The following is a 27,915-nucleotide window of genomic DNA, read 5'->3' as shown; positions in this document are numbered from 1 at the left end:
TCCCACGGGGCCTACGAATATTTACGGTCCCCACCTATGAATATCCCCACCCCGTACTCTTGAAGGAATGGGTCGATTTCACGGCCAAATCCAACAAAGGGATAATGCAGATTGTGTGGATTCTGATGTGGATCTGGGTCATGTCCTGGATGCCTTCGGGATTTATGTGTATACCTGTGGTAATAGCGGTTTTATACCCAAATCCCATCCTTACCACATGATAATATAGATGTCTTCCATGACATTATAATTCGAGAATCAATGTTTATGAGAGGTAGAGTTCGGAATGATCCTGATAATTTCACACAGTCTTAATGGGCAGCCTTAAAAACTTTAGAATCAGACCCCATTATAGTTATATAGCCCTCTGATAAAGAGCAGAATGTAATTGTATTGGTTGTTGCTATGTATGAACAAAAAATATACCACCGCATTGAGTACCAAGGAAATTGATTTTTGGGATGTCAGATTATGGTTGGAAAATGGAGGAGTACACACCACCATACTACGCAAAGAAATGTCTGACAGCAGTGTGCTGCATTACAGTAGTTATCATCCTCAGAATTAAATTAATGGTATTCCCTATGGGGAAATGTTAAGACTTAAAAGGGTCTGCAGGATTGACACTGAGTTTAGGAAACAAACATAATATATGAAGTAAAGATTTCAGAATAGGGAATATACAGCTAAAGTATTATGTGTAGCTGAAAGAAAGGCAGATCCTCTCACGAGGGACACATTGTCATATTCCAATTATGACAGAAACCATTAATATAAAAGCATACGTTTTATCACTACTTACAATTCTTCTTTGCACAGGATTAATAATATGATGAGCAAACATTAGGGCATTTTGAAAATTTTTTACTGTCATAGGTCCAGAATTGTCACTGTAACCCTCCATAACATATAGAAGAGGGAGGACCTTGGGGGATCATCTCACACATAGCTACCACACGGGAACCCACACTTCTACAACTTGGCTAACTAAACCCAAGGGATTTAACAAATGTTGTAATTGTAAGGCCTGAAGGGACATATCAAACTCTACAGGATTTTCAACATCTAGTGGTAACAAATGGGAGATCATGGATTCTTAAACTGTGCCTCTGATTTCTGTATGTTCGAGGCATGTGAGCTTTAGATCACATGCTTATGCACAGATCGCCATCTAGTGTTGGGTCCGGATGTTTGAACTTTGTTTTTCTTCGAAGAAGTCTTTCTAGTCACAAGGTAGGTGACTCCTCCTTTCGGTGATAGCGTGCATGGTCATCGACTCCATCTTCAGATTGTTTTTTTCCGCCATCAGGTTCGGATGTTACTCGCTGCACTCCGGTTCGACACCGATCCTTCGTTTCCCCTCGGCGCGTAGATGACTTACCCTCGACGGTAATGTTTCCGATTGCGTATTCCATTCTTCGCGTATTGTGTTTGTTTAGAATAAAAGGCAGTTGGGCCTAACCCCCTCCATCTGACTTGCAGTCGATGGAACAAACTCCCTTTAAATACTGCCCTCTGTGCCACACGAAATACCCACACACCGACACACGCGAAGTGTGCAACCTGTGTTTTTCACCAGAACACAAAGAACAGGACTGCAACAGGTGTAAGGCGTTCCGCTCCAAGAATACGCTTCGCGACCGTCTGGCTCAACGACGCTACATGCAGAGCCAATGCACAGGCTCCATTCGGACCTGAATCGGAAGAAAAAGCCAGGGGGCCGAGGAGGAGCAGGATCCAATTTCTGTTTCCGAGGAGGGCTCCGACCAGGTCAAGTACATCCCTCATGGACAACGTACTGTGAATACAGTCCCGTCTTCGCCCCGACTCCCAAGTCAACCGGTTAAAAAGAAGGCTCTGGACCAACCCGTGCCCTCGGGCCCCGGTCGGCACAGAGACCACTTTCGCGATGCCCCGCCTACTGGCTCAACACCAAAGCCTACACAAAAGCCCTCCTGCTCGGAAAAGCCCCATTCCAAACAGGCACCGATCCAAAGCCTTCGGGATCGAAGGCCAAGTCTGGCTGCGACCATCACCACTCTGCACCGAAAACCACATCGGATCCGAAACACCAACCCCCAAACCTTCGGCACTGTAAATTTCTGCGCCGAAACAGACAGATGCACCAAAGTCACCTAAGAAGCATAGTTTCGGTGATCCGTTTGAAAAACCGGACCTGAAACAGAAGATTTTGTTTATACATCCAAAAACCGGCCACATTACTCCCAAAGTGACTTTAAAAAGAGGGACTACTACCGAAGAGGAATACCATATTCCATTAAAGAAGAGAAGCGTTGGGACAAACCCTTCCCCTCCTCTTCCTTTACCACCTTTACCTCAGTCTCTGTCTGTGCTAACTTCACCTGAGCACTCACCACCATATATACCGGTCGATCAGGTTGATGAGGACGGGCATGATACTAATTATGATAATCAGCCTGGACCTCCAGATGAGTGGGATGACTATAACACTGACTTGCCTACAAACACTGACTCTGATCTATACCCTACCAGGCCCTCTCCACCAGACGATAGTGTAGGATATATTGAATTGCTAGGCAGGGCTGCCAGTTATCATGGGGTCCAGCTGCATAAATCCCTTGAAGATGATTTCCTCTTTGAAACATTAAACAACACACAAAAATCCACACATATGCTGCCCATGCTTAAAGGAATGACCAGACATATAGATGATATATTTAAGGATCCTGTCAAAGCATGTATCCTTACCCCCAGGGTGGATAAAAAATACAAGCCTGCACCATCTGATCCAGTCTACATAAGAGGACAATTACCCTTAGACTCATTAGTTATTTCTAATGCACTCAAAAGGGCAAACTCACAGACTACTGGAGACACACCACCCCCAGATAATGAGTCAAAGCTCCTTGACGCTACAGGGAAAAGAATAGCTTCCCAGGCAGCTGCTGTAGGGGTGACTTGCATATATTGCATGCAGTGTCTGTGGGCATGGCACACAGGGTGTGTGGCATGTCATGTTTTCACAGTTTTTTGCACTCGTTCACGCAGCATACGATGGCAGTCTGCATGAGTTTGGTGGTGGGTCCTTTAAGGTGGCACAATGCACGCTGCAGCGTTAAGGATCCTCTTTACTACCCTTGCCCTAGGTACCAGGCGTACCAGGCGTACCATTTACTAGGGACTTACAGAGGTACTAAAGGTCTTGCAAATTTGGCTACAGTTAAACATCTACCTTGTTTGTAGGGAAAGATCACTGGTGCTGGGGATCTGGTTAGTAGGAACTCAGTGCACTTCAGTCATAATTTCAACCAGTGCCAGGCAAAAAGTGGGGGGTCACCGTGTGAAAAAGGGGTACTTTCCTACACTTATTGCAGGCATTCCCCCATCACCTTTTCTGTGTTTTGCAGAGTGCAGCATTGTATCCCAACCTATGTACATTGAACAAAAGGTTCAAAAGTATTGATCCCTGCTGAAAGCTAAAGGATCCAGGTCTCAAGTGACAAATATGGTCCAGTTACAACCTGCTGTGTCCTGATCTCCTAGACAGAACAGCTGATACCTAACATGTCTAGTGTGGAAACGCAGACCCTTGTCCTTTACCAGAATTTAGTTTACATTCCTCATTGACCAGTGCAGATTCTGCCCGATGAAAGTATTTAAACCAAACTGGTAGAGTTCAAAGAAATCAACTTCCTTCTAATAGTTCTACAGCAAGCTGAACAACCCTTCCATAAAACTCTACCAACTGAATTTCCAAGAAATGCTTGTTGAATATGGTTCAATGGATTTAAAGTTAACAATAGAAAACCTCATAATTTGGTAACTTGACAAGTTATGGAATCCTTATACCAATGGTTTACCAAACAATCTGTGAACAGGGTGCAAGTCACATATGCTATTATTTAACTGGAATAAACTTCCCTGTGGGTCAAGGCAGACCACGTGTTTAGTTGGAGAACAAGTTGCATCATTAATATGGGTAGTCTGAAAAGACCCAGTTACATTTATTGCACTGCTTCTCAATCAGCCAATCTATCTTGGGTGTTCAGTTTGGGTGCACTAGATTGTCCACCACCTGGAAGAGTTCAACAGGATGGTTTGTTGCCAAGTCAGTCATCATGGTGACGCAAGTTGCCTCCAATCTGAAGACTGCATATTCATTCCCATTATCTAATACAACGGCTGCCTTGCTCTCTTGAATACATTGTGACATTTAGCATACTTTGAAAAAGTATTATGAGAAGGGGCAACTTTTTTGATGCCCCACAGAGTGCATATTTGTGCGTGGATGGTGTCCTCTTTTACAAAAATAATAACAATTTGGTCTTTCACACATCATCCAACCTAGTGTTTCCAAACAACTTTTCTGATCAATCTCACTTTGCTATTGCATCATGTCTTTGTTCATAAGGGCTACATCAGCTGAAACCAGTCGATGATGATTCACGGGTTAAATGGCTCCTTGTGTTGAATGTGTGAGGACAGGCATAAGGACTGCATCTACTGCCTGTATCCTGACCACAAGGCAGCGGACTGCAAAATCTGTTGCACCTTTTCAACTAAGAGTCTCCGGGACCGTGGGGGTTGCCTCCTCACTTGGCTCCAAAAGCTGAAGTTGAGGAAGGAGACACTGTCAAGTGACAGTGAGGATTCATCATCTGCCACTTCATCCAGAAGGTCAGTGAAGAGTGGTAGGACTTCCTCATCACCATCTACAGAGCGTCACGCCAAGGCCTCAAAAAAGACCCCACATGAGTCTGAGAGCCTGAGTCCTAACAAATCTCCTCACCATAGTGCAAAGGAGAGGGAAGGACTGCCTTCTACAGCAGCAGTGGTGGAGTCTGCGTTACCCTTCAAGAAACCTTCTTCTCTATCATCTGAGAAGTCTGACAAAGATGGTCAATCGTCGACGATGCTGCGCAAGACTCCGTCGACGAAGACGGCAAAGGTACAAGTTAAAAAAGTACCACCGTCGACGGGCTCATGGACGGTTCCATTGAGTATCCATCTGTCGACGCCGATGTCGACGGGCTTGTCGACGACGATGTCATCAACGTCGACGAAGGTGTCGACGAGGGTGTCGACGGTAGCTGCAACAACGGTGTCGTCGACTATGACTTCAGCAATGACGACGACGATGATAGCAGGAGTGTCGACAGCGTCGACGACGCCCATCTCTTCGTCGTCGACTTGCTCGTCGCAGGTGGATATCCTGTTGCCGACCTCGTCGACGATGGTTGTCTTTTCTTCTCCACCGCCGACGGTACCATCGGTGACGTCTTCGTCGACGGAGAGAATTACTATTTCTTTAAAAAAAATCACGCCGGACATGGCTTCGCCGCGGAGGGTGGCCCCCCTGCCTCCCGCTCTGTTGCTGGAAGAGGATTCTGCGGGAGATGATAATTCTTATGGCTATGCCATTAGCCCCTCGCAGCTTCTTGTCAAGTGCCAAGACACTGATTCTGAAGGTGAATACCTTCATGGACATTCGTATCATCAATCTTTTCATCGACAGGAAGACACTAGCCAGGAGATGGTTTCTGTTCCTACTTCCCTCTTGGCGGATCTTCAAGGCATGTTGTCGGACTATAGGAGGAGATTCTCCCAGCCTCCTCCTCCTTCGCTTCCTTTAACGCAAGATGTGTCTGCTCCACCAGCTTCTTCTGAGGCCTCGCCAAGAGCACCGTCCCAGATGGTATCGCAGCTGCAGGTCACCAGCCCTGTTATACCAATGGTGGTTCCAGTGGTGCAGGATGATTCCTCGGATAAGGATCAGGGTGATGTCAGCAGGCCTGGCCAGGGTGTGGAATGGGAAGATTACGTGATACCGGACCCAGCTTCTCCAACACCAGAAGCAGTTGATTCTCCTCCAGCAGACATTGGGGGTTCTTACAAATTGATGGAGAGATCCTCACACAGATTTTAACTTCCCATGCCTTCAGTTCAATCTGAGTGTTTTCTTTATGATTTTAAAGAACCTTGTAGGAAGACGGCCCGTTCCATTCCTATTGTTATTATTATCACGTCTGGGAGGAAGGAATAAGGGCAATGAAGAATCCAGCTACTGTCATTCCAGTCTTGCCGCGCCTGGATAAGAAATACAAGGCCCCCGACGACAGTCGTGCACCTTTAATAGGTCAACCGAAGCCGGATTTGGTGATATCGCAGGCGGCTCAAAGGAAATCACGCAACCCTTCTGCGACCCTTACTACTCCTCCTGACAAAGAAGGCAGACGCCTAGATAATGCTGGGAAACTATTCTCATCCAAGGCAAGTCTTTTGGTTAGAGCGGCAAATGCGTTGGCGATCCTTGGCAGATATGATCGCCAGATGTGGTATGACCTCTCACCATATCTAGACCAGCTACCTCAGGAGTCTAAGGTGGAAGCAAAGAAAATCTTGCAAGAGGGAGAGGTTACATCAGCTGAGATTGACTGCACAATGGACATTGCCACAACGGCTTTCCGCTCACTGGCAGGCACAGTTTTTCTTCGCCGCCAAGGCTGGCTCCGAGTGACATGGCTCCGGCCGGAGGTCCAAAACAAAATCTTAGACCTTCCGTTGATGGGGAGGCCTTATTTGGCAAACATATTGATGATGCCCTGCAGGACATAAAAAAGGATACAGAGACAGCAAGATCCTTGGGAACCCTACAATATCGTAAGATTCCTTTCCGTGGAGCCAGCGGAAGAAGCACTACAACCTACAGAGGTTCGTACCAGCAGCAACGATATTCTAATTATGGTTCAATGCCTCAGTCTTATCGTCCATCTTACAATTAAAGACCAGGCTAGACCTCTTCTTTCTCTAGGTCTAACTCTAGATGGAAACAGAATCGCCAGGGACGTGACACCACTAAACGACAATAGCGGCGTTCTGGCTCCTCCTGCTGTACCCCCTTCCCCGACAACATCTGTGGGGGGCAAGGTATCTCAATACCTCCACAACTGGCAACGGATATTATCAGACCGTTGGGTACGCCAACATCATTCATTGTGGCCATACGCTGGAGTTTGTTTGTCTTCCACCTTCCAAGCCCCCTGCCACCATGCCTTCAAAACATCAGCGTCTTCTGTGGCTCGAAGTTCATCAGATGCTCCTCAAAGGAGCTGTAGAGCCGGTCCCCCTTTCTCAACAAGGAGAGGGTTTCTACTCCAGATTTTTTCTGGTCAAGAAGATGCTGGAGAATTGGTGCCCTATATTAGATCTCAGGTAGCTAAACACCTATCTCATAAGTCAATCCTTTCGGATGGTGTCTCTCCAGGACATTTTATGTCTCCTCAACCCTGGGGACATCATGGCCACTATCGATCTCGAGGATGCGTATTTTCACATACCCATTTATCCAGCCCACAGGAGGTTTCTACGGTTCACAGTAGCCAAGAGCCATTTCCAATTCAAAGTTCTTCCGTTTGGACTTCGTCTGCTCCGAGAATCTTTACCAAGGTGCTGGCGCTGGTGGCAGCCTTCCTCAGGAAGCAGCATTTCCAGATCTTTCCCTACCTGGACGATTGGTTGCTGAAGCACCCGACCAGGCTTGCAGCAGAAGATACAGTCGATGCATATATGCGTCTGTTCGGCAATCTGGGCCTGACTCTCAACAGGGAGAAGTCGTCTCTCTGTCCGTCCAAGGAGGCACGATTCTAGGAGCCATCCTGGACACGTCTCTCAGCAAGGCTTCTCCATCCTTCGAAAGGCGAGAGAAACTGATGTCCATGACTCAGCTGTTGCGAAGAAGAAAGTATTGTTCAGTTCGCCGCTACAAATCCCTGCTGGGAACAATTTCCTCTTGCATTCCTTTGATACCGCACTGCAGGTTGTGAATGTGTTCACTCCAGGAGTAGCTCAACCTTCATTGGCAACGAGTGGACGGATATTTCGACGACAAGGTGGTGATCACTATGGCTACTCTTTGTGGGTATCTGTGCGCCTTATAAATGTAAAAAATAAATAAATAAATAAATATGAGAAGAGCCGCCTTGTGGTGGACGAAGGAAGAAAATATATTCCAAGGTCTATCCTTCGTAATCGATCCAGCTCCTCAGGTAGTGACTACAGATGCCTCACTGGAAGGCTTGGGCGCGGTGCTAAAGGACTTGCATGTAAGCGGACATTGGTTGCCACAGCACCGCCGTCTTCATATCAACCTCCTGGAACTCAGGGCGATTAGTCTGGCACTGCAGGCTTATCTGCCAGGGCTGCATGGGTCGGCGGTTCTCGTCCGAACGGACAATACCACAGCCATACACTACATAAACAAGGAAGGGGGTACCAGATCTCTTCCGTTGTCACAGGAAGCCCAGAAGATTTGGGAGTGGGCTATCCTGCACGGAATATCCCTGAAGGCAGAACATCTTCCTGGAGTACTAAACAAGAAGGCAGACGTGCTCAGCAGACTGCCGTCAGTCAGCCAGGAATGGGAACTGAACCAGGCTGTCTTGGAAGAAATTTCCACCGATGGGGCAAACCCTAAATAGATCTCTTTGTCGCTCCGGAAAACAAAAAATGCCAGTTTTACACCAGCAGGCGACACCATCGCGGATCGCTGGGGAATGCACTTTCGATAGCCTGGTCAGGTGCATTTGTATACGCTTTTCCCCGATTCCGTTGATACCCAGAATACTCAGGAAGATCAAAACAGAGCCGTGCAGGATGGTCCTAATAGCTCCAAAGTGGCCGAGGCAGTTCTGGTTCACGGAACTTCTCCTCCTCTCCCTGGAACCTCCACGGCTTCTGCGGATGGTCCCAGATCTTCTCACAATGTCCCAAGGCCAAGTCTGGGATCCGGATCCTCGCTCCTTTCACCTATCAGCAAGGCTCCTGAGCAGCGAGAGTTTCTTGGACTAGATCTCTCGGGGGAGATTAAGGAGGTTCTTTCTCAAGCTAGAGCTCCTTCTACTAACAAGACATACCGTTTAAAGTGAAAACGATTCTGTATTTGGTGTCAGCAGGAAGGTTTCGACCCTTTCTTGTCTCAACCTTATCAAGTTCTTCCATATTTCCTATCTTCGGCTAAAAAGGGACTGGCTGATTCATCCATAAAGGTTCATTTGGCAGCAGACTCTCGCTTTAGACGTACTGCATCTGGACCTTCTCTCTGGTCAGCCAGGATTGTCAAACAGTTTCTCAAGGGCCTCTTTAGGGTTTTTCCTCCAGTGAGGCCTCCTCCCCCTACGTGGCATCTGAATTTAGTACTCACCCAGCTGATGAAGCACCCCTTTGAACCGATCCATCGCGCAGATCTGAAATTCCTCTCTTGGAAGGTGGCGCTCCTTCTAGCTCTCCCTTCTGCAAGAAGAATTGGTGAGCTTCAAGCTCTGACGTTCCAGGAACCCTTCCTTCAATTCAAAAGAAATACGGTGATTCTAAGGACTAATCCAAGGTTCATACCTAAGGTGCCTTTGAACTTTCATTTAAATGAGCTGGTGATTCTTAAGGCTTTCTTCCCTCATCCCTCTACGCCGGCGGAAAGAGCACCCCACTCCCTTGATGTACCAAGAGGTTTGAAATGTATCTGGACCGTACTAAAGAATTCCGGAAATCTTCTCAACTGTTTGTTTTGTTCAGCGCTCCCTGTAAGGGCTTGCCCCTGTCCAAGCAGGGTATTGCTCGGTGGGTGACCAGTGCTATACTTTTTTGGCATTCAGCAGCGGGCAAACCTCTGGAGGGTAGAGTCCGAGCATATTCTACAAGGTCCATGGCTTCTTCTACGGCCCTCTTTGCTGTGGTCCAGATCAAAGATATCTGCAGGGCTGCAACTTGGAGCAGCTTGCATACCTTCACAAGACATTACTGCCTGTAAGCCTCAACACAGGAAGACACAGCTGTAGGCCAGCCGGTCCTGAGGAACCTCTTCCATTGAGTGGTGAGCTTTCCTTTCTTCCCTCTTCCTTTCTTTCTTGTTATTGGCACATTTGTTGGGGTCATATGTGCATTTGATATTTACTCTTATGTTATTGCACTGTTTGTGAATATTTTAGCTTTATGCATTAAAAAAAAAGTGAGGAGAGGGTGAAACAATGATGAGAGAGCAAAATGTGCTTCTGACTGCTAGCTACTCTGATACAAGCTATGGAAATCTATGAAAGTTTCAAGACTGGAATAAGAAAACCAGTTACTTACCTGTAACTTTGGTTCTCCAGTATTGGTAACTTTCATAGATTCCCATGCACCCACCCTCCTCCCCTGGGAAAGCTCAGTCTTTAGCAGGTTTTGTTATACTGTTACACAACGCTACGAAAATGTGCGGCTCTTATGTTCTCTCAGGAGGGTTCTATGGGGTGAGGCTAATCTGATTGGTTGTTGCATTATTTTGGTCTCTTTTACAAATAGATGTGGATATGCTACAAAAGGAGATGAGGCCTAGGCCTTTTCCTTTCTCTTTTGCATCTACTGCTATGTTATTTTGGTTATCGAGACTCCCATTCCGATGACGGGGAATTAAACAAGCTTTGGGAATCTATGAAAGTTACCAATACTGGAGAACCAAAGTTACAGGTAAGTAACTTGTTTTCTTGTGCAGCCTAGGATGATAACCTGCCATATCTGTGAATTTTAATATAGATTGCAAAAAATTCCTCTTCTTGATTGTACATATTGTACTATAAGTAAATTCACTGGACCATAGCACAATCTGTTGCCTCTAACAATCGGTCTCGTAAACGGAAGCACGTTTTTCTTTTTCTTTGTTGTAGAATGAATCTCAGATTTTCCCTCCAACAACAGGCGGTGCAGAGAAGATGTGTCAAGATTTAAAAGTTCCCCTTCTGGGTAAAGTGCCTCTGGATCCTCGGATAGGTATGCTTTTATTTAGCACTTTTTAAGAGCGATTGCCTTAAGAAGTAGGAAAGCCATTTATATTTTGATCCTACTTTTGTTCAGACCTTTTTGTTAGGGATAGACATTTATTTTTATTTTTTTCTTTAGTTTCTATTAATGTGATGCTTCTATGTTGTCTACTTTAATCTGTCAAGTGGACCTTGGCTCTGCTTTTTCTTTGGCACTTCCAGCTGGGAGAAACAGTTGGTCTGAGGATCATCAGATCAAACAACCTGCTGTACTATGTCTGACTGTAACGCTTTGTAACATTTAATTAACCACCAAATTTTGCTCTAGCTGCTGTATTTTCACCAGCAATTCACAAAAAGGTATGGATTAATGATACACGATCCAAAAGTCCATAGAATGCAAATCAGGTGTTTTTAAAAATTATTTGTAGACCCCAAATGGAACATAAAAATAATGTTATGGTCATCTTCTGTTAAGGGCATGTATAACTTAACAGCTAAAACACTGGAAGGCTTGTGGCAACTGGTAAGAAATTAGTAGTGTGTGCCATTTTCTTAAAACAAATATTGTCATCAGTTTATTCATATAAAAACCAATGTGTGCAGACCTCGTAAGTCAGCTGCTGACATCATGCATTCTAATATTCTCTGCAAGTGTACGATATTATTTCAGATTTACTCTGTTTTTCATGGTTGCTAGCACCAAACAATAAGAACAACCTAATAATTGGGAGAGATTGATTTTTACATATCCTTAATCATTCTGTTCCAATAGGGACGAACTTATGTCACACGTGCTTTTTACATTAGACAATGCAGTAATCTAGCCATCAACTCCAATATCCTATGTCTCAATATGGAACATGACAAGTTAGTGGATGCATGTTCAAAGGGTAAAGTAAATAAATGGTGAGCTATTGTGGTCAAAGGGCATAGTAAATGGTGAGCTATTGTGATGACTGCCTTAATCACCTGTTTTATTCACAGAATGTCTCTTTATTTATATGCATTTCAAGTTGTCAACATTTATGCCATGAGAACACATATCTCTCCACAAACTTTCATCTTCTTCTCTGGTCTTCTGCTGAATACTTTATTTTTTTTTTTTTAACTTTTATTTTGTAAAAAAGAAGTACAGTTACAGACCTACAACCACGGAGGCTGGTCAGAAACAATCAATACCAATAGTGCAGTAATACACAGCTCCTCAGCCGACAACCCGAGGGCCCGGCAGCGATAACGCAAAATATGATAGAGAGCTTGTGGCGTTAGGAGGATAAATGAAAGGTTTCACATTTTATATTTTATAAATAAACAAAAAGAAAAACACACAGAAAAAGGGTCGAGGCAAATACTATACATCGTAGTGACTGTCTCATACGGTAGGGGGAGCCGATTGAATAATGAGCAATGCAATAAGGGAGGAGAGATCTGGAAGGGGGGGGGCGAGAGCAAACCAATAAGTCCTATACAAAAAAAAAGCAAATGACCTGAAACGCACAGTCAAGGGGATTGAGGAATGTCGGAAGCTTCTATAAAAGGGGGAGTGCAAATTTCTCCTCGGTATGAATTCCATTGACCCCATATTCTGCCCCACTTTTTGGGCCTACCACGGGAGACATATACAATTTTCTCTCTGAACATGCACCAGTCCATGTTGTCTGTCCAAGTTGAAACCAAAGGTGCCCTCTGAGAGCCCCACAATTGGGCAATGTCCCTTTTCGCGATCATGTTGCCAAGGGTGACCCATTGGGTCTGAGCAATACTACAATCATTAGGCTCCCAGACGTTCAACAAACAACTTCTGGCCTCTGGCAATAGCTCAACCCCCGTCACCTCACCCATAACCGCATGCACTCGATTCCAGAAAACCACCACCTCCGGGCATTCCCATATAATGTGAATGAAGGTAGCAAGCATACCACAACCACACCTACACATCCCATCCGCAGAATAACCCATACACATCAATCGTGGACCCGTGACATAGACGCGGTGCAGAATCTTTAATTGCACCAGCCGGAGACGCGCCGGAATCGCGACCTCTTTGGGGGAGGATATCGCAGCCTGCCAGTCTTCATCGTCCAACTCCATTCCATCACCAGTCCAAGCTCCGCGGAGCTGTACAAGGAGGTCCGAACGGTCATTAATACGTTTTTTATAGATGAGAGATATAGTGCTGTCAGGGACACACCCATCAAGCACCCTATCTTCCAGGGGAGAGGACTCCGGAATAGTAGTCCCAACTGGGAAGACTGACTCGAGTGCGTGGCGGACCTGGAGATATCGGAAATATTCCCTATCACCCAATTTATATTCCTGTTTTAGTTCATCGAAGGTCTTAACTCTATCCTTGACCCAGAGATCGCCCACTTTACTGATACCAATAAGGTCCCATCTATCGAATCCCTTCGTCATCCATAGACTACCCAGTCTCTCCGCAGCATATGGGGGGTTGCTCTAGTCAGCTTGTCCGTCCATCCCGTAGCCGCACTACCCCATACTCGTACCGCCACCCCGGTGGGGCCCGTCAGATTTTTCCTGGCAGCCCTAGAATAGAGCGCCCTATTATAGTCGCCCCCGGGTAGCAGCCACCTATCCATCTCGAATGCGGGATTCGGAACAGGACCCTACATAGCATGGTTGACCGCACTCAGTTGGGATGCCCAGTAATATCGCTTGATATCGGGCAACGCTATACCACCATCATACCAGGGCAAAGTTAATTTTGCCAAGGCTATTCGAGGTCGCCCGCCCCATACCAGCTTCCTCTGGAGGCACTCAATTTCACGAAAATAGCTGGCAGGCACCAGATCAAGTGTATTTTGAATGGCATACAGGAATCGAGGGAGAGACATCATCTTGAAGAGGGCCGCTCTCCCCAAGGGGGATAACGGCAAGCGTCACCACGCCGTGACATCCGATCTAAGCCGGGCAAGCGGGGGCAGCAAATTTCGCTCGTAGCGTGCTGCGGGGTCCAAGGATATGTAGATTCCTAGGTACTTAAAGCCGACGCTCGAGACGGGTATCGGGCAAATGCGGGGCAGAGAAGGCAATTTTCCCGTGAGAGGGTAGATACAGGACTTGGCCCAATTAATGACCAAGCCGGAATTTTTCCCAAAGGAACTCAAGACGTCGAACAGGACTCCCAGTGACTTGCGGGCAGAGGTGAGGTACAACAAAATATCGTCCGCGTACAACGATATACGATCCTCGAAGTCAGGGGACCATCGAATGCCCTTGAGCGAAGGCTCCCATCGGAGCCATGCGGCAAGGGGTTCAAGGGCTTGCGCAAAAAGAAGTGGCGACAAAGGGCATCCCTGCGCGTGCCGCGTCCGAGAACAAAGGGTTCCGAGGCCCTGCCATTGACCACCACCTGGGCCAACGGTTGCTCATATAGAAGCCTAACCCACCCGATAAAATTAGGGCCAAAGCCAAATTTGGCAAGGGCCGCCCACAGATACGGCCATTCCACCGTGTCGAAGGCCATCGAGGCATCAAGTGAAACCAAGATGGCCGGCTCACCAAGAGACCCCGCCCTTGCCAAGACGCCGTGAAGACGGCGAAGATTAAGCGCAGTGTTTCGATGGGGAATGAATCCAGATTGGTCCGGGTGTACCAAGTCGCTAATCACCGTAATCAGCCGGTTCGCCAACAACTTCGCTAGGATCTTGGGCTCCACATTCAGAAGCGAAATCGGCCGGTACGATGAACATTGTTTGCGGGGTTTTCCATCTTTATGAATGACCACAATGGATGCCAGTCTCTGGTCCCGGGGAAGGGATCCGAGATCTCGCGATGCCGAAAACATCCGGCGAAGATGGGGCACCATTTTATCAGGGCACAGCTTGTACAGCTCAACCGGGATGCCATTCGGGCCTGAGGCCTTCCCTGAGCGAAGAGAACGGATAGCGAGCGCTATATAATCAGTGGAAAATTCCGCCTCCATAAACTCCTTGTCCGATTCCGACAGGCTAGGCAACGCAATATCCCGAAGCAACAAATGCGAGTCTTCCTCCAGCCTATCCGAGACCGGCGCGTAAACCTTCTGTAAGTGCTGGGCAAAGACCTCAACTATCTCAACCGGGTCCACCACTCGCGTACCATCCACTTTTTCAGCAACAGGCACCACCTGATTCAATCTATCTCTTTTGTCCAACCACGCAATCAACTTTCCCGCTTTATCACCAACATCATACAAACGCCCCTGTTGCTCACGATTCATCTCCTTGGCCGCGTCAGTCACCAGAGCTCTATAGTCAGACTGTTTAAGGGCCAAAGAATGTATTCCCTCGGGTGTAACCCCAGACTCCATCTTCTCCTCCAACCCGGTGATTTCGTTTTCCAGACCCACCACTTCCGCATTCCTACGCTTCTTCTCGCTAGCAATCAAGGACAGAGTCTGACCACGAATCACAGTCTTATAAGCCTCCCACAAGGAGATGGGGGAGGACACCGAACCCTCATTCTCGGCAAAGTAGTAATCCATACACTTGACCACCTCGATTCTAATTTTAGGGTTACGAAGGTGCCAGGGGTTAGTCGGGGCAACCCGACCCCTGGCCCCCAACTGTACATCAATAGTGAGCCAGAGTGGAGAGTGGTCCGAGATCCCCCTAGCTAAATGCCTTATTTCCCTGACACAAACAAGAAATTAAAGACCCCCCCCACCACCCCCAAGAGAACCCTCAAAAACACCCCCCCCCCCCACCCTGCACCCCTGCGGTAGACCAAAAAGCCACCCCAACTTGCAGTGTGCCTGTCGCCCCATTGAACTAACCTACAAGAAGAGAGAGAAAAGCCCCCAGAGGAGGAAGAGTCCCGATTCCCTCCCACCCCCGGGTATTCACACTATATATACAGAACAGTCATAGAGCCACTGCCATAAGTCCATAAAGTTGGCTCGCCGGTACAGACTCACTACTCCTGCTCTTCCAGGCCACCTTCAGCGCCCCTCGATCTTTCCGGGCTGGTACGGTGTGTCGGCAGAGTGTCAAGCCAGTCACTAACCACCTTGGGGCGGTCAAAAAAGAGCGCACGTTCCTCATATTCAATCCTCAGGCGGGCCGGAAAAAGCATGGCATATTTCAGTCCCATGTCCCTGAGTCGCCTTTTCACCCCCGTGAAGCCCATGCGTTGTTTCTGCACCGCTTGTGTAAAGTCCGGATAGAAACTGATTGGCGCATTTTCAAATTTGGTTGGACCATTGGTGCGCGATGCCTGAAGGATAGCGTCTCTGTCCCGGAAATTAAAAATCCTGGCTATTATAGGCCTCGTAGCGGCTCCCAGTTTGGGCTTCCCGCCGGGGACTCCGTGGGCACGCTCCACCGTGAAAAAGTTACTGAGGCCCTTTGGTGCCAAGTGATTCAGAACAAGGTCCTCCACCAGAAGATCTGTAGATAAGTCTGCGGAATTCTCCGGAACACCTACAATGCGAACGTTATTGCGTCTGGCCCGGCTCTCAAAATCATCCAGCCGACGGGCAAGCAAGTCATTAGACGTTCGGAGATTGCGGACTTCGGTCTGGAGATCCGAGACATCCGTAGTAAGGCTTGCGGTCTTGATGTCTAGGGACTTGACCCGCTCATTAGTTTTCCCCAAGTCCGTCCTGATGAGGTTGACTTCGATCGCCACCGTGTCTATCTTAGCAGCCAGGGTTTCATACTGCTTGCCCATAGATGTCTGAACACTTGCGATGGCGCCCATAACGTCCTTCAATGTCGGCTCCTCAGTTGTAGGAGAGACATCTCCAGTCTCCTCGAAGACCTCACTCGCTCCGCCAGGGGATCCTTTCGGGTGGGTAAAGCGATCTATGGTATGGGATTGTGCAACCCCCCCTCGGTATGTGCCTCTGGTCGCACGCCTCTCGGTATCCGCCTTGCCCGCCATGATGGGCGACGAGCTCTGACGAACCTTTGGGATCTGGTCAGAATGGTTCCCTGCGCTGCAGACATGTAGAGGCAAAAGGACGAGGGTAGAGAACAAGCGTAGGGCTGGCAGCAAGAATCGGGTCAGCCGTGTCGACGGGCAGCAAATCGCCGTCAACAGTGACCAAAAGCGAAACCGAAAGTACCACAGGGGCAGTAAGCGTGTTGCATCAGCCGTTGTTGTTCAATTGCCACCTGGGTACCTCGGGGACTCAAGTCCGTGGTTGGTCTTCGGTGTAGGCCGCAAATTTCAAAGTGCAGCAAGTCCGGTTCTCGGCGGCCAATTCGAATTTTGAAAAAGGATGTCTTGTCAGCAGGGCATCAGCTAAAAGTACCCGTCGTCCAAATCAGGATACATTGCAGGATAGTTGCGGGAGGCGGAGAGGGTCTCGGGAGCCCTGTGCTCACGCGTCCATCTTGGATACGCGCGAAGCTCCCCACCCCCCACCCCAACCCCCACCCCACCCCCCTGCTGAATACTTTTTACAATTAATCGATGTTTGGAAAGTGTTTAATTTCCCAGGACTACGTAGTAAACAGAATATACCTACTGTATGATATGGCTGGACTTTCTGGTGTCTTTGGTAACTGTTCAGCTCTCTAACAGGGTCCACAGCATATTAGATTCGGTTAGGCATCTGTAATGTACTAGTAACTCCTGTCTGGTTATAGCATTCTTATTAAGTAATTAATACATTTTGTAAGATAAATGATACAGTTCATTTTTGCAATGCTTTTGATAAGATAGATAGATATATCTTTTTTTATTTCTGGCTTCAATATTTTGCGTTCATTAGACCATGGTTTATTGCAAATATTGATTAGGTTTTTATTTCTGCCTCCCCTATTTAATTTGGATTTATGTGTCAAAAATCATGTAGAGACCAAGTTTATTAATATACCATAGTTGCATCAATTGTGGTTAATTTACAAAAGCATTTGGGTATGGGAAGTTGTACAAAAGAGTACTCTTACTTACTCTTAAATGCCTTTGTGAAACCTCCAACTCCATATTAATAAAGTGCAAAGACAGCACAGTATTTTCTCCTTGTACTAACTATATACATGAATATCCCATTTTACTCCCATTTCAAATCCTTTGGGGCCAGTTCACAAAGGTATTTCAGATTACTTAAAATAGTACAGGAGTAATACTTCATATGCTCCAAAATGTCCTTGTGAATAGGCCCAAGAATACGCTGGTTCATGGCAGATTATGTTATACAAATGCCTGTGACATAACCTAATCTTTGTTTGGAAAATCCCCAAGGTGAAAATTTGTTAGCATTTACAAAATATAAAATTACACATCTTCATTTTCCATTTCACACAAACTGATGATTCTAAAGAGGGTGTTTTATACAGAATTGTTCACATTTTCTTCAACAACCAGATAAAGTTGGGCACATTTTTAGATGGTTCTGATCCTTTTCCATCTTCTGGAGTAATCCAGATGTAATAAGTAATTTAAAGGATCAGCTGCGAAGAGGGAGAGATATTATGACAGTAGTTGCCCCTTATATATTTAGAAAGAATGTTCAGCTGCAGAGCCCTGTAATCTGCATAGGTCTATCACAGCATAGCTGTACTCTTCCCCTCTTTTGGGACAGAAACAGACAGACTGGCACATTGCTCATAATGTATATAAGGAATGGTTTCTTACCTGTAATCCCAGTTCCCTCTCAGGGGAATCTCCATTTAAGTCATACACACTGAATAATCTCGCCCACATACTGGCCTGGGAACCCTTTTTGTAAAGTAGAGAGATGAAGGATAGCAAGACAGTGCAGCCCTATAGGCTGTCCTTATGTGAGTGTAAAAACAGTCTTCGCTTTTTAGGACCCAGAGACCACCAGTATCCCATCATGCCCAGCAAGTGGCAGTTGCATCTGAAAGAGACACTTTAGCGATAGATTCCTTACCTTAGAATATCCCCAGGCATCAGACTGGATCCGGAAAGTGTTTTCGTCAGCAGTACCCCTGCGCTTCTGTAGGTGGCGTTGTGCGGCTCCGCGTCCGTCGCTGGCGTCGTAAGCTCCGAGATGATGTCACAGAGACTACTCAGGCGCCGGCCATGCGCGCGGACGTCAGTTCTTCGTTTTTCCGCGCCAGTAGCCCAGATCCGGTTAGAGCACGTACCCTAGTCACTTTTTCGACTGTCTGGCCATGGCCCGAAGGCCTTGAGGGAGCGGCGCCGGAAGCTGCTTGAGGTCTGGCACTCGTCCCAGCACTGTTCATGGTCCAGGGGCCGCTCCAGAGAATGCTGGAGGGGCCACCATTATTGCTCCTCGGGTTCCACGTCTTTGCCCTCGGATTCGGGTAAGAGATGACACAAAAAGAAATCGAACAAGCGTTGTCGCTCTCCGACGTCCCCCCGACGGTCCCCGGATGCGGACGAGGGGGACAGGGGTTCTGACCCCGCAGCTCCTTCGGAGTCCCGCGGCCTACCCGGGTCCGTCAGCGACTCCTGCATAGATGCAAGAATTTCTTGCTGCCATGGACCGCCTATTTAGGCGTTGGGCTCCCGCCGAGCGCGCCCTCGGGCCCCGCGGTCCCGTGTGAGGATCCTGTTGGGCCGTCGGCGCCGCAGGATCCTGTGCTGCTGGCTCCGGCCATGGCGCCACATGGTCCCCCGCTGCCGGCCCCAGTGCCACCCTCGGCTCCGCCTCCGGCGCCGTAGTGAATACCATTGGTTCCGCCCCTGCCAAGGTTCCAGGACCCTCTTGCTCGTCAGTGTGACTGAGCAGAACTGGGCGGACGAGTTAGAGGAGGCTGGTGCAGAGCCCCTACTGCTATTTAATGACGCCCTCAGTGACGTCTTACTGGGCTCTTGGTCGCAGCCAGCCACAGGGGCCCCTGTAGATAAGAACGTCGACAGGCGTCATCGCCTGGCGCCGGGTGACCCTGCCTTCCTGACTACTCATCCTAGTCCCCGAGAGTCTGGTCATCCAAGCTTCGACGTCCCTGAGTGCCTTTCCCACTTTCCGTCTGATAAGGACTCTTAAGAAGCTGGAGCAGTTCGGCAATCGGTTGTTCTTTTTGGCCAGTTTAGGGCTGTGGTCGGTGAACCCCGCATGCCTATTGGGCCGCTATTCCCATGCGGTGTGGGATTCAGTTGCGCAGGTGTTGCCTCAGTGTCCTGAAGAGACACCGCGGACTCACTGGGTAGAGCGATTTCTACGATTGTGGCGCTTCGTCGCCACGCCTGGTTGTGATCTACCGGGTTCTCACCAGATGTCCAAAGCTCTCTCTTGGACATGCCCTTTGCTGGCACTCGCCTGTTTGGCGATAAAGCTGACCGTGCGGCGGAGCGTTTCACGGACTCGCGGGCTACGGCCAAGTCCTTATTTCTTTCCACCTCACGCCCGGCCACGTCTCCCTTTCATTCCTTTTGTGGCCACGGAAGAGGTGTCCCTGCACGTTCGTTCAGCCAGAAGCCTGCTCAGAACCAACCTCAGCGCGGCCGCGGGCGTGGAGGCCACCGTGGCGGTACAGGGGGCCAACGGGCGGGTCAGTCCACCTCCGCTCTCGCAGCATCCGCCTCAAAGCCTTCCTAGTCTGAGCTTTGGGGTGCACCCCACGCCTGTGGGTGGCAGGATTCAACAACACCTCCCCCACTGGCGTTCTGTCACTTCGGACGGGTGGGGCTGAAAATTGTCCAACTGGGTTATTCCCTCCCCTTTGAGTATGCCCTCCCAGCCATGCCACCTCGGTTCCACCACATGTCGGGGGATCACTTTGTGCTTCTCCTGCAGGAAGTCATGGCCCTCCTGGTCAAGGGGGCCATCAAGCACGTTCCTGGGCCAGAAGTAGGACCTGGTTGTTATTCTTGTTACCACTACTTTCTGGTCCCCAAAAAGGACAAAGTGGGCCTGTGCCCCATCTTGGACCTCAAGAACACCAATCGCTTCTTCTGGAAGGAGAAGTTCAAGATGTTGGCTCTGGCTCAGGTCTTGGCTGCCCTCGACCCTGGGGACTGGATGGTAGCGTTGGACTTGCAGGACGCATATTTTCACATCCCCGTCCTGCCGGCCCACTGGCGTTACCTTTGGTTCATGGTGGTCCAGGAGCATTTTAAGTTTGCTGTGCTCCCCTTCGGTCTTACCAACGACCCTCGGGTGTTCACCAAAGTGATGATGGTGGTCGCAGCTCATCTGTGCAGGTCTGGGGTGCCAATCTTCCCCTACCTCGACGACTGGTTGTTGACGGCGGGCTCACCCCAGACAGTCGTCAACCACCTTCAGACTACGGCCGACCTCCTGCATTTGCTGGGGTTCTCCATCAACGTGCCGAAGTCGTACCTGAGTCCCTCTCAGAAGCTCCCCTTCATCGGTGTGGTTCTGTATTCGACTCGGTTTTGGGTTTATCCTCCTGAGCAACGAGTTCGGAATATTGAGGCTATGTGTTCGAGGCATGTGGGCTGCTGAATTCATATCTGTGCATAGATCGCCGCCTAGTGTTGGGTCCGGATGATTGCACCTGGAAGAGTCTTCGAAGTATCACGAGATAGGTGGCTCCTCCCCTGGACTACAGTGCGCATGGGCATCCTCTCCATCTTCAGATTCTTTTTTTCCGCCATTGGGTTCGGATGTACTTTCTTTACTCAAGTTCGGAAACTTTTCTAAAGGCCTTCGGAGTCGTCGGTATTGTTATTTCGATTGGTGCCGAGTACTTTGTTCCAGTTCTTTTCGAGCAGTACGCCGAAGAGTGCCGTGTGGCCTTTTCGACACCAGAGGCCTGATCGTCAATGGAACGGAGCCCGTTCCAACGATGGCTCCTTTGTAATTCTAAGTATCCACACATCGATGTACACCCGGTGTGCAACAAGTGCTTATCTCCGGAGCACAATGAGGCCAACTGTCTAGCTTGTGCTCAATTCAGGTCGAAGAAGAAGCTTAGACTTCGATGCGCAGCGAGGCAGACGATGACGAAGCCTGCGCCTGACCCGGTGAATATCTTCGATGAAGAAGACGATGAGGTCGTCGAGACTGAGGATCCAGAACAGCAGTCAGATCCCGGTTCGGAGCATGACTCCAACTATTACGAAGACGACGAAGAAAACATCGAGGATGAAAACGTTGTCGAGGTAAGGGGCGACGCATCAGCCATCGAAGCCGTCGATGACGACTCGAGCGATGAACCAGGCCCGACAGCGAGTACGGGGCCTGGAACAGACACTGAAAGACTTCCAAGGGCTCAGGTCGAGGCATCGCCAGAAGGCCTTAGCCAAGATCATGACGAACATTCTATAGCCCCGCGTCTCGGCCCGGCTAAGAATATATCAAACGAGCCATCGGTCGAACATTTCCAGTCACTACTTAAATCGAAACCGAAAGCCATGGAGTCGAAAACGAAAACGAAACTGCTGGAGACAGTCTTCGGATCGAAGAGTTCGAATCCATCTGATTCGACAAAGAAGAAAAGTGTTGACGACCCTGCAGGGTCACAAATATGGGGTGTCGAACCGAAGATCGGTACGCTGAAGTCCATGACTAAAGCCAAGGACGTTGAACCGACGAGGTCGACGTCGAAGGACAGCGACACAAATAAGGGACTCCAGTCTCTGAAGGTTCTCGATCCGAAGCAACGAGTCGACAGGCCACAGTTCGTCAAAGGTCTCGAGCCGAAGTACAAAAGCGGCTCGAAGGAGCCCGTCGAGTCGAGGCAGAAGAGTGCGCCTCCAACGCAACAGGCGCCTAAGTCGACGCAAGGCCAAAAACATATTGGCGAAAAGACAAAGTCGGTCGGACCAATAACGACGCCGGCCCCGAAGACGGTCATTCTGTCTACAAAAACTATGCCGCCGATAAAATTTGGACTGCCCCCGACTGCACGGCCTTAGGCGTTCGATCTGAAAACGGGAATCGAAACGCCCAAGAAGGTGTCGATGGGGAAAAGGAGTCATTCTCTAGAAGAGGACATTGTGTACCAAGAGCCCTCCTATGATGAGCAGTCAAAGCTACATATCGACTCCGACTCTGGCAGACTTAATATTTATCAGAGGAAGATCAGGTCAGAAACTCTTCTTGAATCATATAAAATTCCACTCAAAAAGAAAAGGGATTCTTCAACATCGCCTGTCCTTTTTGAGACTGTAAGGTACCATGACCAGGACACTACTACGTACTCACCCACACGCACTAATGAGGACATGGGTATGACTACAATGAACAATTTACTTACCCCGTGTACACGGATCAGGATGACCAGACTCAAGCCTGGACAGACACTGTTGACCCAGGGGAGTCACAGACTATTCCTGACACTCCTTCTTATCCTGTCAAGACTTCGCCAACAGAGGATACAACTGCATTTAACGCATTAATAGAAAGGGCAGCACACAATCATGATGTGGAAATGCATGCTGACCCAGTTGAAGAGGACTTCCTATTTGACACTTTCTCCACCTCAGAGAAATCAGTCAAAACATTGCCAATGTTAAAGGGTGTCCTTAAACACGCAGGAGACATCTTCAAGGAAACCACAAGAGCAAGGGTTGTTAACCCCAGAATCGAAAGAAAATACAGACCGGCTCCTGTGGACCCTACATATATTAAGGGACAGCTGCCACTGGACTCTTTGGTGGTATCAAATGCTCGTAAGCGTGCCAACTCACAAACCACTGGTGATGCTCCTCCTCCAGACAAGGAGTCTAAGATATTAGAAGCTTCTGGAAAAAGGGTGGCTGCTCAAGCAGCTAATATAGGGAGAATTTCTAATACACAAGCCCTATTAGCCAGATACGATAGGGCGCATTATGACACACTAGAGCAACTGCTACAACATTTACCTGATGCCTACATGGAAGGGAGCAGAAACACTGATACAAGAGGGAAAACTCATATCTAACGCATCCATTAAATGTGCGCTAGACGCAGCAGACACCGCGGCCAGGGCCATCAACACAAGTGTCCTGCTCAGGAGACATGCTTGGTTACGTATCTCTGGATTCAAACCTGAGATTCAAACCACATTATTAAATCAGCCTGTAAACCCAGATTATTTATTTGGTCCTGATGTGGACACAATATTAGAGAAGATTAAAAAAGACACAGAGACAGCCAAGTCTATGGGTGCCTTGCAGTCACAACAATTCAGAGGAGGCTCCTTTCGTCGCTCCGGTAACAGAGGAGCTGCAAGAGGCCAGGCATCCCAGCAGACTCCATACAATAAAGGGAGCACGCAGACCACCTATAATAAAAACAATAGAGGTGGATACCGTGGCAACCGCAACAAAGGCAGAGGACGAGGGAATAACAACACCAGATCCTCCGCCAATACTAAACAGTGACGTCTTGTCACTGCCCCCAGACCATGTAACACCAGTCGGGGGACGATTACAACAGTTCCTGCCAGTCTGGGAAAGCATTACCACAGACAGGTGGGTGAGACAACTTATTCAGCACGGCTATTGTCTAGAGCTAACCTCCACTCCACCCAACATACCCCCAAGACACCGTCCTATGTCCGCAGAGCACATACACTTACTGCAGCAAGAAGTCATCAGCAAGCTGCAAAAAGGGGCCATAGAACTCATACCTATACAGCAACAGGGTACAGGGGTATACTCGCTGTACTTCTTAATCCCCAAAAAGGATGGGTCTCTCAGGCCAATACTGGACTTCAGGCCCCTAAACCAATACATCTTGTCAGAACATTTTTACATGCTCACTTTACAGCAGGTTCTACCATTGCTCAGTCAGGGAGATTTCCTCGCAACACTAGACCTAAAAGACGCATATTTCAACATACCGATACATCCAGCACACAGGAAGTATCTCAGGTTTACCATACAAAATCAGCACTACCAGTTCAAGGTCCTGCCTTTCGGGGTGACAACAGCCCCCAGGGTGTTTACCAAGTGCCTAGTGACAGTAGCTGCGCACCTACGGAGAAACCATATTCACGTCTACCCCTATCTGGACGACTGGCTTATCCAAGCAAAGTCAGCCCAGCAATGTGCCAGCCACATGTCCCGCACTATTCAGCTCCTACACAGCCTCGGATTCTCATTAAACTACCCAAAGTCTCATCTTCAACCCGCCCACTTACAACAGTACCTAGGAGCGACAATAGACACTCTGGCAGCAAAGGCACAGCCAAACTCAGCAAGAATCAACAGCATTCAATTACTGATTCAGAAATTCAGACCCCAACACTCGCTCCCAGCACGGGTGTTTATGCATTTGATAGGCATGATGGCCTCCTGCATCTTCATAGTCCCTCACGCGAGACTACACATGCGCCCGCTTCAGGAGTGCTTAGCACGGCAGTGGAACCAGGCTCATGGACAATTAAAAGACCTAGTGTTGGTGACCGGTCGCGCATACAACTCTCTGCATTGGTGGAACCCACAAAACCTTTGCAGGGGACGACCGTTCCAAGAGCCTGTACCACAAATAGTGCTTACGACGGACGCATCTCTCCTGGGATGGGGAGCGCATGTCCTCCATTACACAGTGCAGGGACTATGGACGACACAGCAAAAGAAGATGCACATCAACCTTCTGGAACTGATGGCAATCTTTATGGCAATGAAGGCGTTCAAAGTACATTTGTGAAACAAAGTCGTGTTGATCCGGACGGACAACATGACTGCCATGTACTACATACAGAAGCAGGGAGGGACACACTCTCCACAGTTGTCACATCTAGCGCAATGCATGTGGAAGTGGGCCATTCAGAGAAACATATTCCTCATGGCGGAACACCTCCCAGGCAGGGACAACCAGATGGCGGATCTGCTCAGCAGACACAGCCACCAGATGCACGAGTGGGAGATACATCCCTCAGTGCTACAACCGTACTTCCAGCGGTGGGGTCACCCAGAGATAGCTGTTCGCCAAAAAGGAAAACGCAAAATGCCAAAGCTTCGCCGCCAGGTTTCCACATCCGCGGTCTCAGGGCAATGCGATATGGATGAACTGGTCAGGCAGGTTTGCGTACGCTTTTCCCCCAGCCCCGCTCATACCACTAGTGGCACGCAAACTACGGCAACACTCGATGACACTCATCCTAGTTGCTCCAACGTGGGCGAGGCAACCGTGGTACACCACGTTCCTAGAACTTTCTGTGGTGCCTCATCAATGGCTGCGATTAACACCCAGTCTTTTAACGCAGAGCCATGGAGACATTCAGCACCCAGATCCGCAACAGTTGAACCTTGCGATCTGGCTCCTGAAGTCATAGAGTTTGGTTACCTGAACTTGCCTCCTGACTGTATGAATATTATCAAGGAGGGGAGAAGACCTACAACCAGAGCATGCTATGCGTCAAAGTGGAAACGATTTGTCATCTATTGTAACAATAATGAAATAAATCCGCTAGATGGATCTACTTAAAACATCATATGTTATCTGTTACATTTACACAGATGCAATCTAGCCTACAGTTCCATACGTATACATTTAGCTGCGGTGGCAGCTTATCTTCTGAACAGGCAGCACCTTTCACTCTTCAGAGTACCTGCTATTAAAGCTTTCATGGAGGGTCTCAAACGGGTGATTCCTCCAAGACACCCACCTTCACCTGTCTGGAACCTAAACATAGTTCTAACCAGACTGATGGGACCACCTTTTGAACCTCTGCACTCGTGTGAAATACAATTCCTAACGTGGAAAGTGGCTTTTTTAGTGGCGATTACATCGCTTAGAAGAGTTAGTGAGCTGCAAGCCCTAACTATTCAGAAGCCATTCATCCAAATTCACGCAAATAGAGTAGTGCTACGCACAAACCCTAAATTTATGCCAAAGGTGGTATCCCAGTTTCACATCAATCAAACAATAGAACTGCCAGTGTTCTTCCCAAATCCAGATTCAGTGGCAGAAAGGGCTCTACATACACCAGACGTTAAGAGAGCCCTCCTGTACTATATAGACAGGACAAAACATTTCAGGAAAACTAAGCAACTGTTTGTTGCCTTTTCACCACAGCACAAAGGCAACCCCATTTCCAAATCAGGTGTAGCCAGATGGATTGTTAAGTGCATACAGATTTGTTATCAAAAAGCTAAACGCACGTTAACAGTTCACCAAGAGCGCATTCAACACGCAAGTTAGGGGCATCCATGGCTTTCCTAGGAAACATTCCTCTAGAGGAAATATGTAGAGCAGCCACATGGACTACCATACATACATTTACCAAACACTACTGCGTAGATGTACACTCCAAGCAGCAAGCAGCTGTAGGACAGGCTGTTCTCAAAACTCTTTTTCAGACTGCTGCAGCTGGTACGGGCAACCGCCGCTAGGGGAGAGACTGCTATACATTCTAGGCACAGATATGAATTCAGCAGCCCACATGCCTCAAACGGAATATGCTACTTACCAGTATGCATCTGTTCTTGGCATGTAGGGCAGTTGACTTTCATATCGCCCACCCTCCTCCCCGGTGCCTGTAGCAGCTGTAGCACTCAATATTACTTTGTTAGCATGGACATCACTTACTGTATCATACTCCATCTCTGCCACAATGGCGAAAAACAATCGAAGATGGAGAGGATGCCCATGCGCACTGTAGTCCAGGGGAGGAGCCACCTATCTCGTGATACTTCGAAGACTCTTCCAGGACAACAATGTGCAATCATCCGAACCCAACACTAGGCGGCGATCTATGCACAGATATGAATGTCAGCAGCCCTACATGCCAAGACCAGATGCATACTGGTAAGTAGCATATTCCTTCCGATCTTTCAGCCTCTATCCCGGTTTTCAGTCAGGATGACCCTCCGGCTCCTGGGCCTGATGGCCTCCTGAATCCTACTGGTGCAACATGCCAGATGGCATATGCAGGCTCTGCAGTGAGACCTGAAGTTCCAGTGGGCACAGCATCAGGGCAACCTGTCCGATTATGTCCAGATCTCAGAGGGCACTGCACGACAATTGCAGTGGTGGCTCACGAATCACGATTGGGTCAATGGCAGATCCCTCTTCCTTCCCCAACCGGAGCACACAGGGGTGACGGATGCATCCCTCCTGAGATGGGAAGGCCACTTGGGAGAGGTGGAGATCAGAGGCCTCTGGTCTCCGGCAGATTCTCGGCTCCTTATCAACCTTTTGGAGCTTTGGGCGATCCGGCTTGCACTGAAGGCATTCCTTCCCCTCTGTCCGGGAAAGTGTAGTGCAGGTGTTCACGGACAACACCACTGCCATGTGGTATTCCAACAAACTGGGCGGGGTGGGGTCGTGGACCCTATGTCAGGAGGCTCTGCGCCTCTGGAC

At 48.5% G+C, this 27,915-nt stretch overlaps 1 protein-coding gene across 2 annotated transcripts in view; it reads left to right on the top strand.

The window, feature by feature from the left end:
• Nucleotides 1–27,915, top strand: part of NUBP1 (NUBP iron-sulfur cluster assembly factor 1, cytosolic) — a 269,261-nt gene that overhangs the window by 149,189 nt on the left and 92,157 nt on the right. For both annotated transcript variants that reach the window (XM_086941360.1, XM_086941359.1), the window contains one exon: nucleotides 10,677–10,779. In XM_086941360.1, coding sequence (XP_086797486.1) covers nucleotides 10,677–10,779 — 103 coding nt within the window. The remainder of the gene's footprint in view (nucleotides 1–10,676; nucleotides 10,780–27,915) is intronic.

This window comes from Lissotriton vulgaris, chromosome 10 (genome assembly GCF_964263255.1).
Source record: "Lissotriton vulgaris chromosome 10, aLisVul1.2, whole genome shotgun sequence".
Classification (NCBI taxonomy): domain Eukaryota; kingdom Metazoa; phylum Chordata; class Amphibia; order Caudata; family Salamandridae; genus Lissotriton; species Lissotriton vulgaris.
This window is presented reverse-complemented; position numbering and strand designations above follow the sequence as displayed.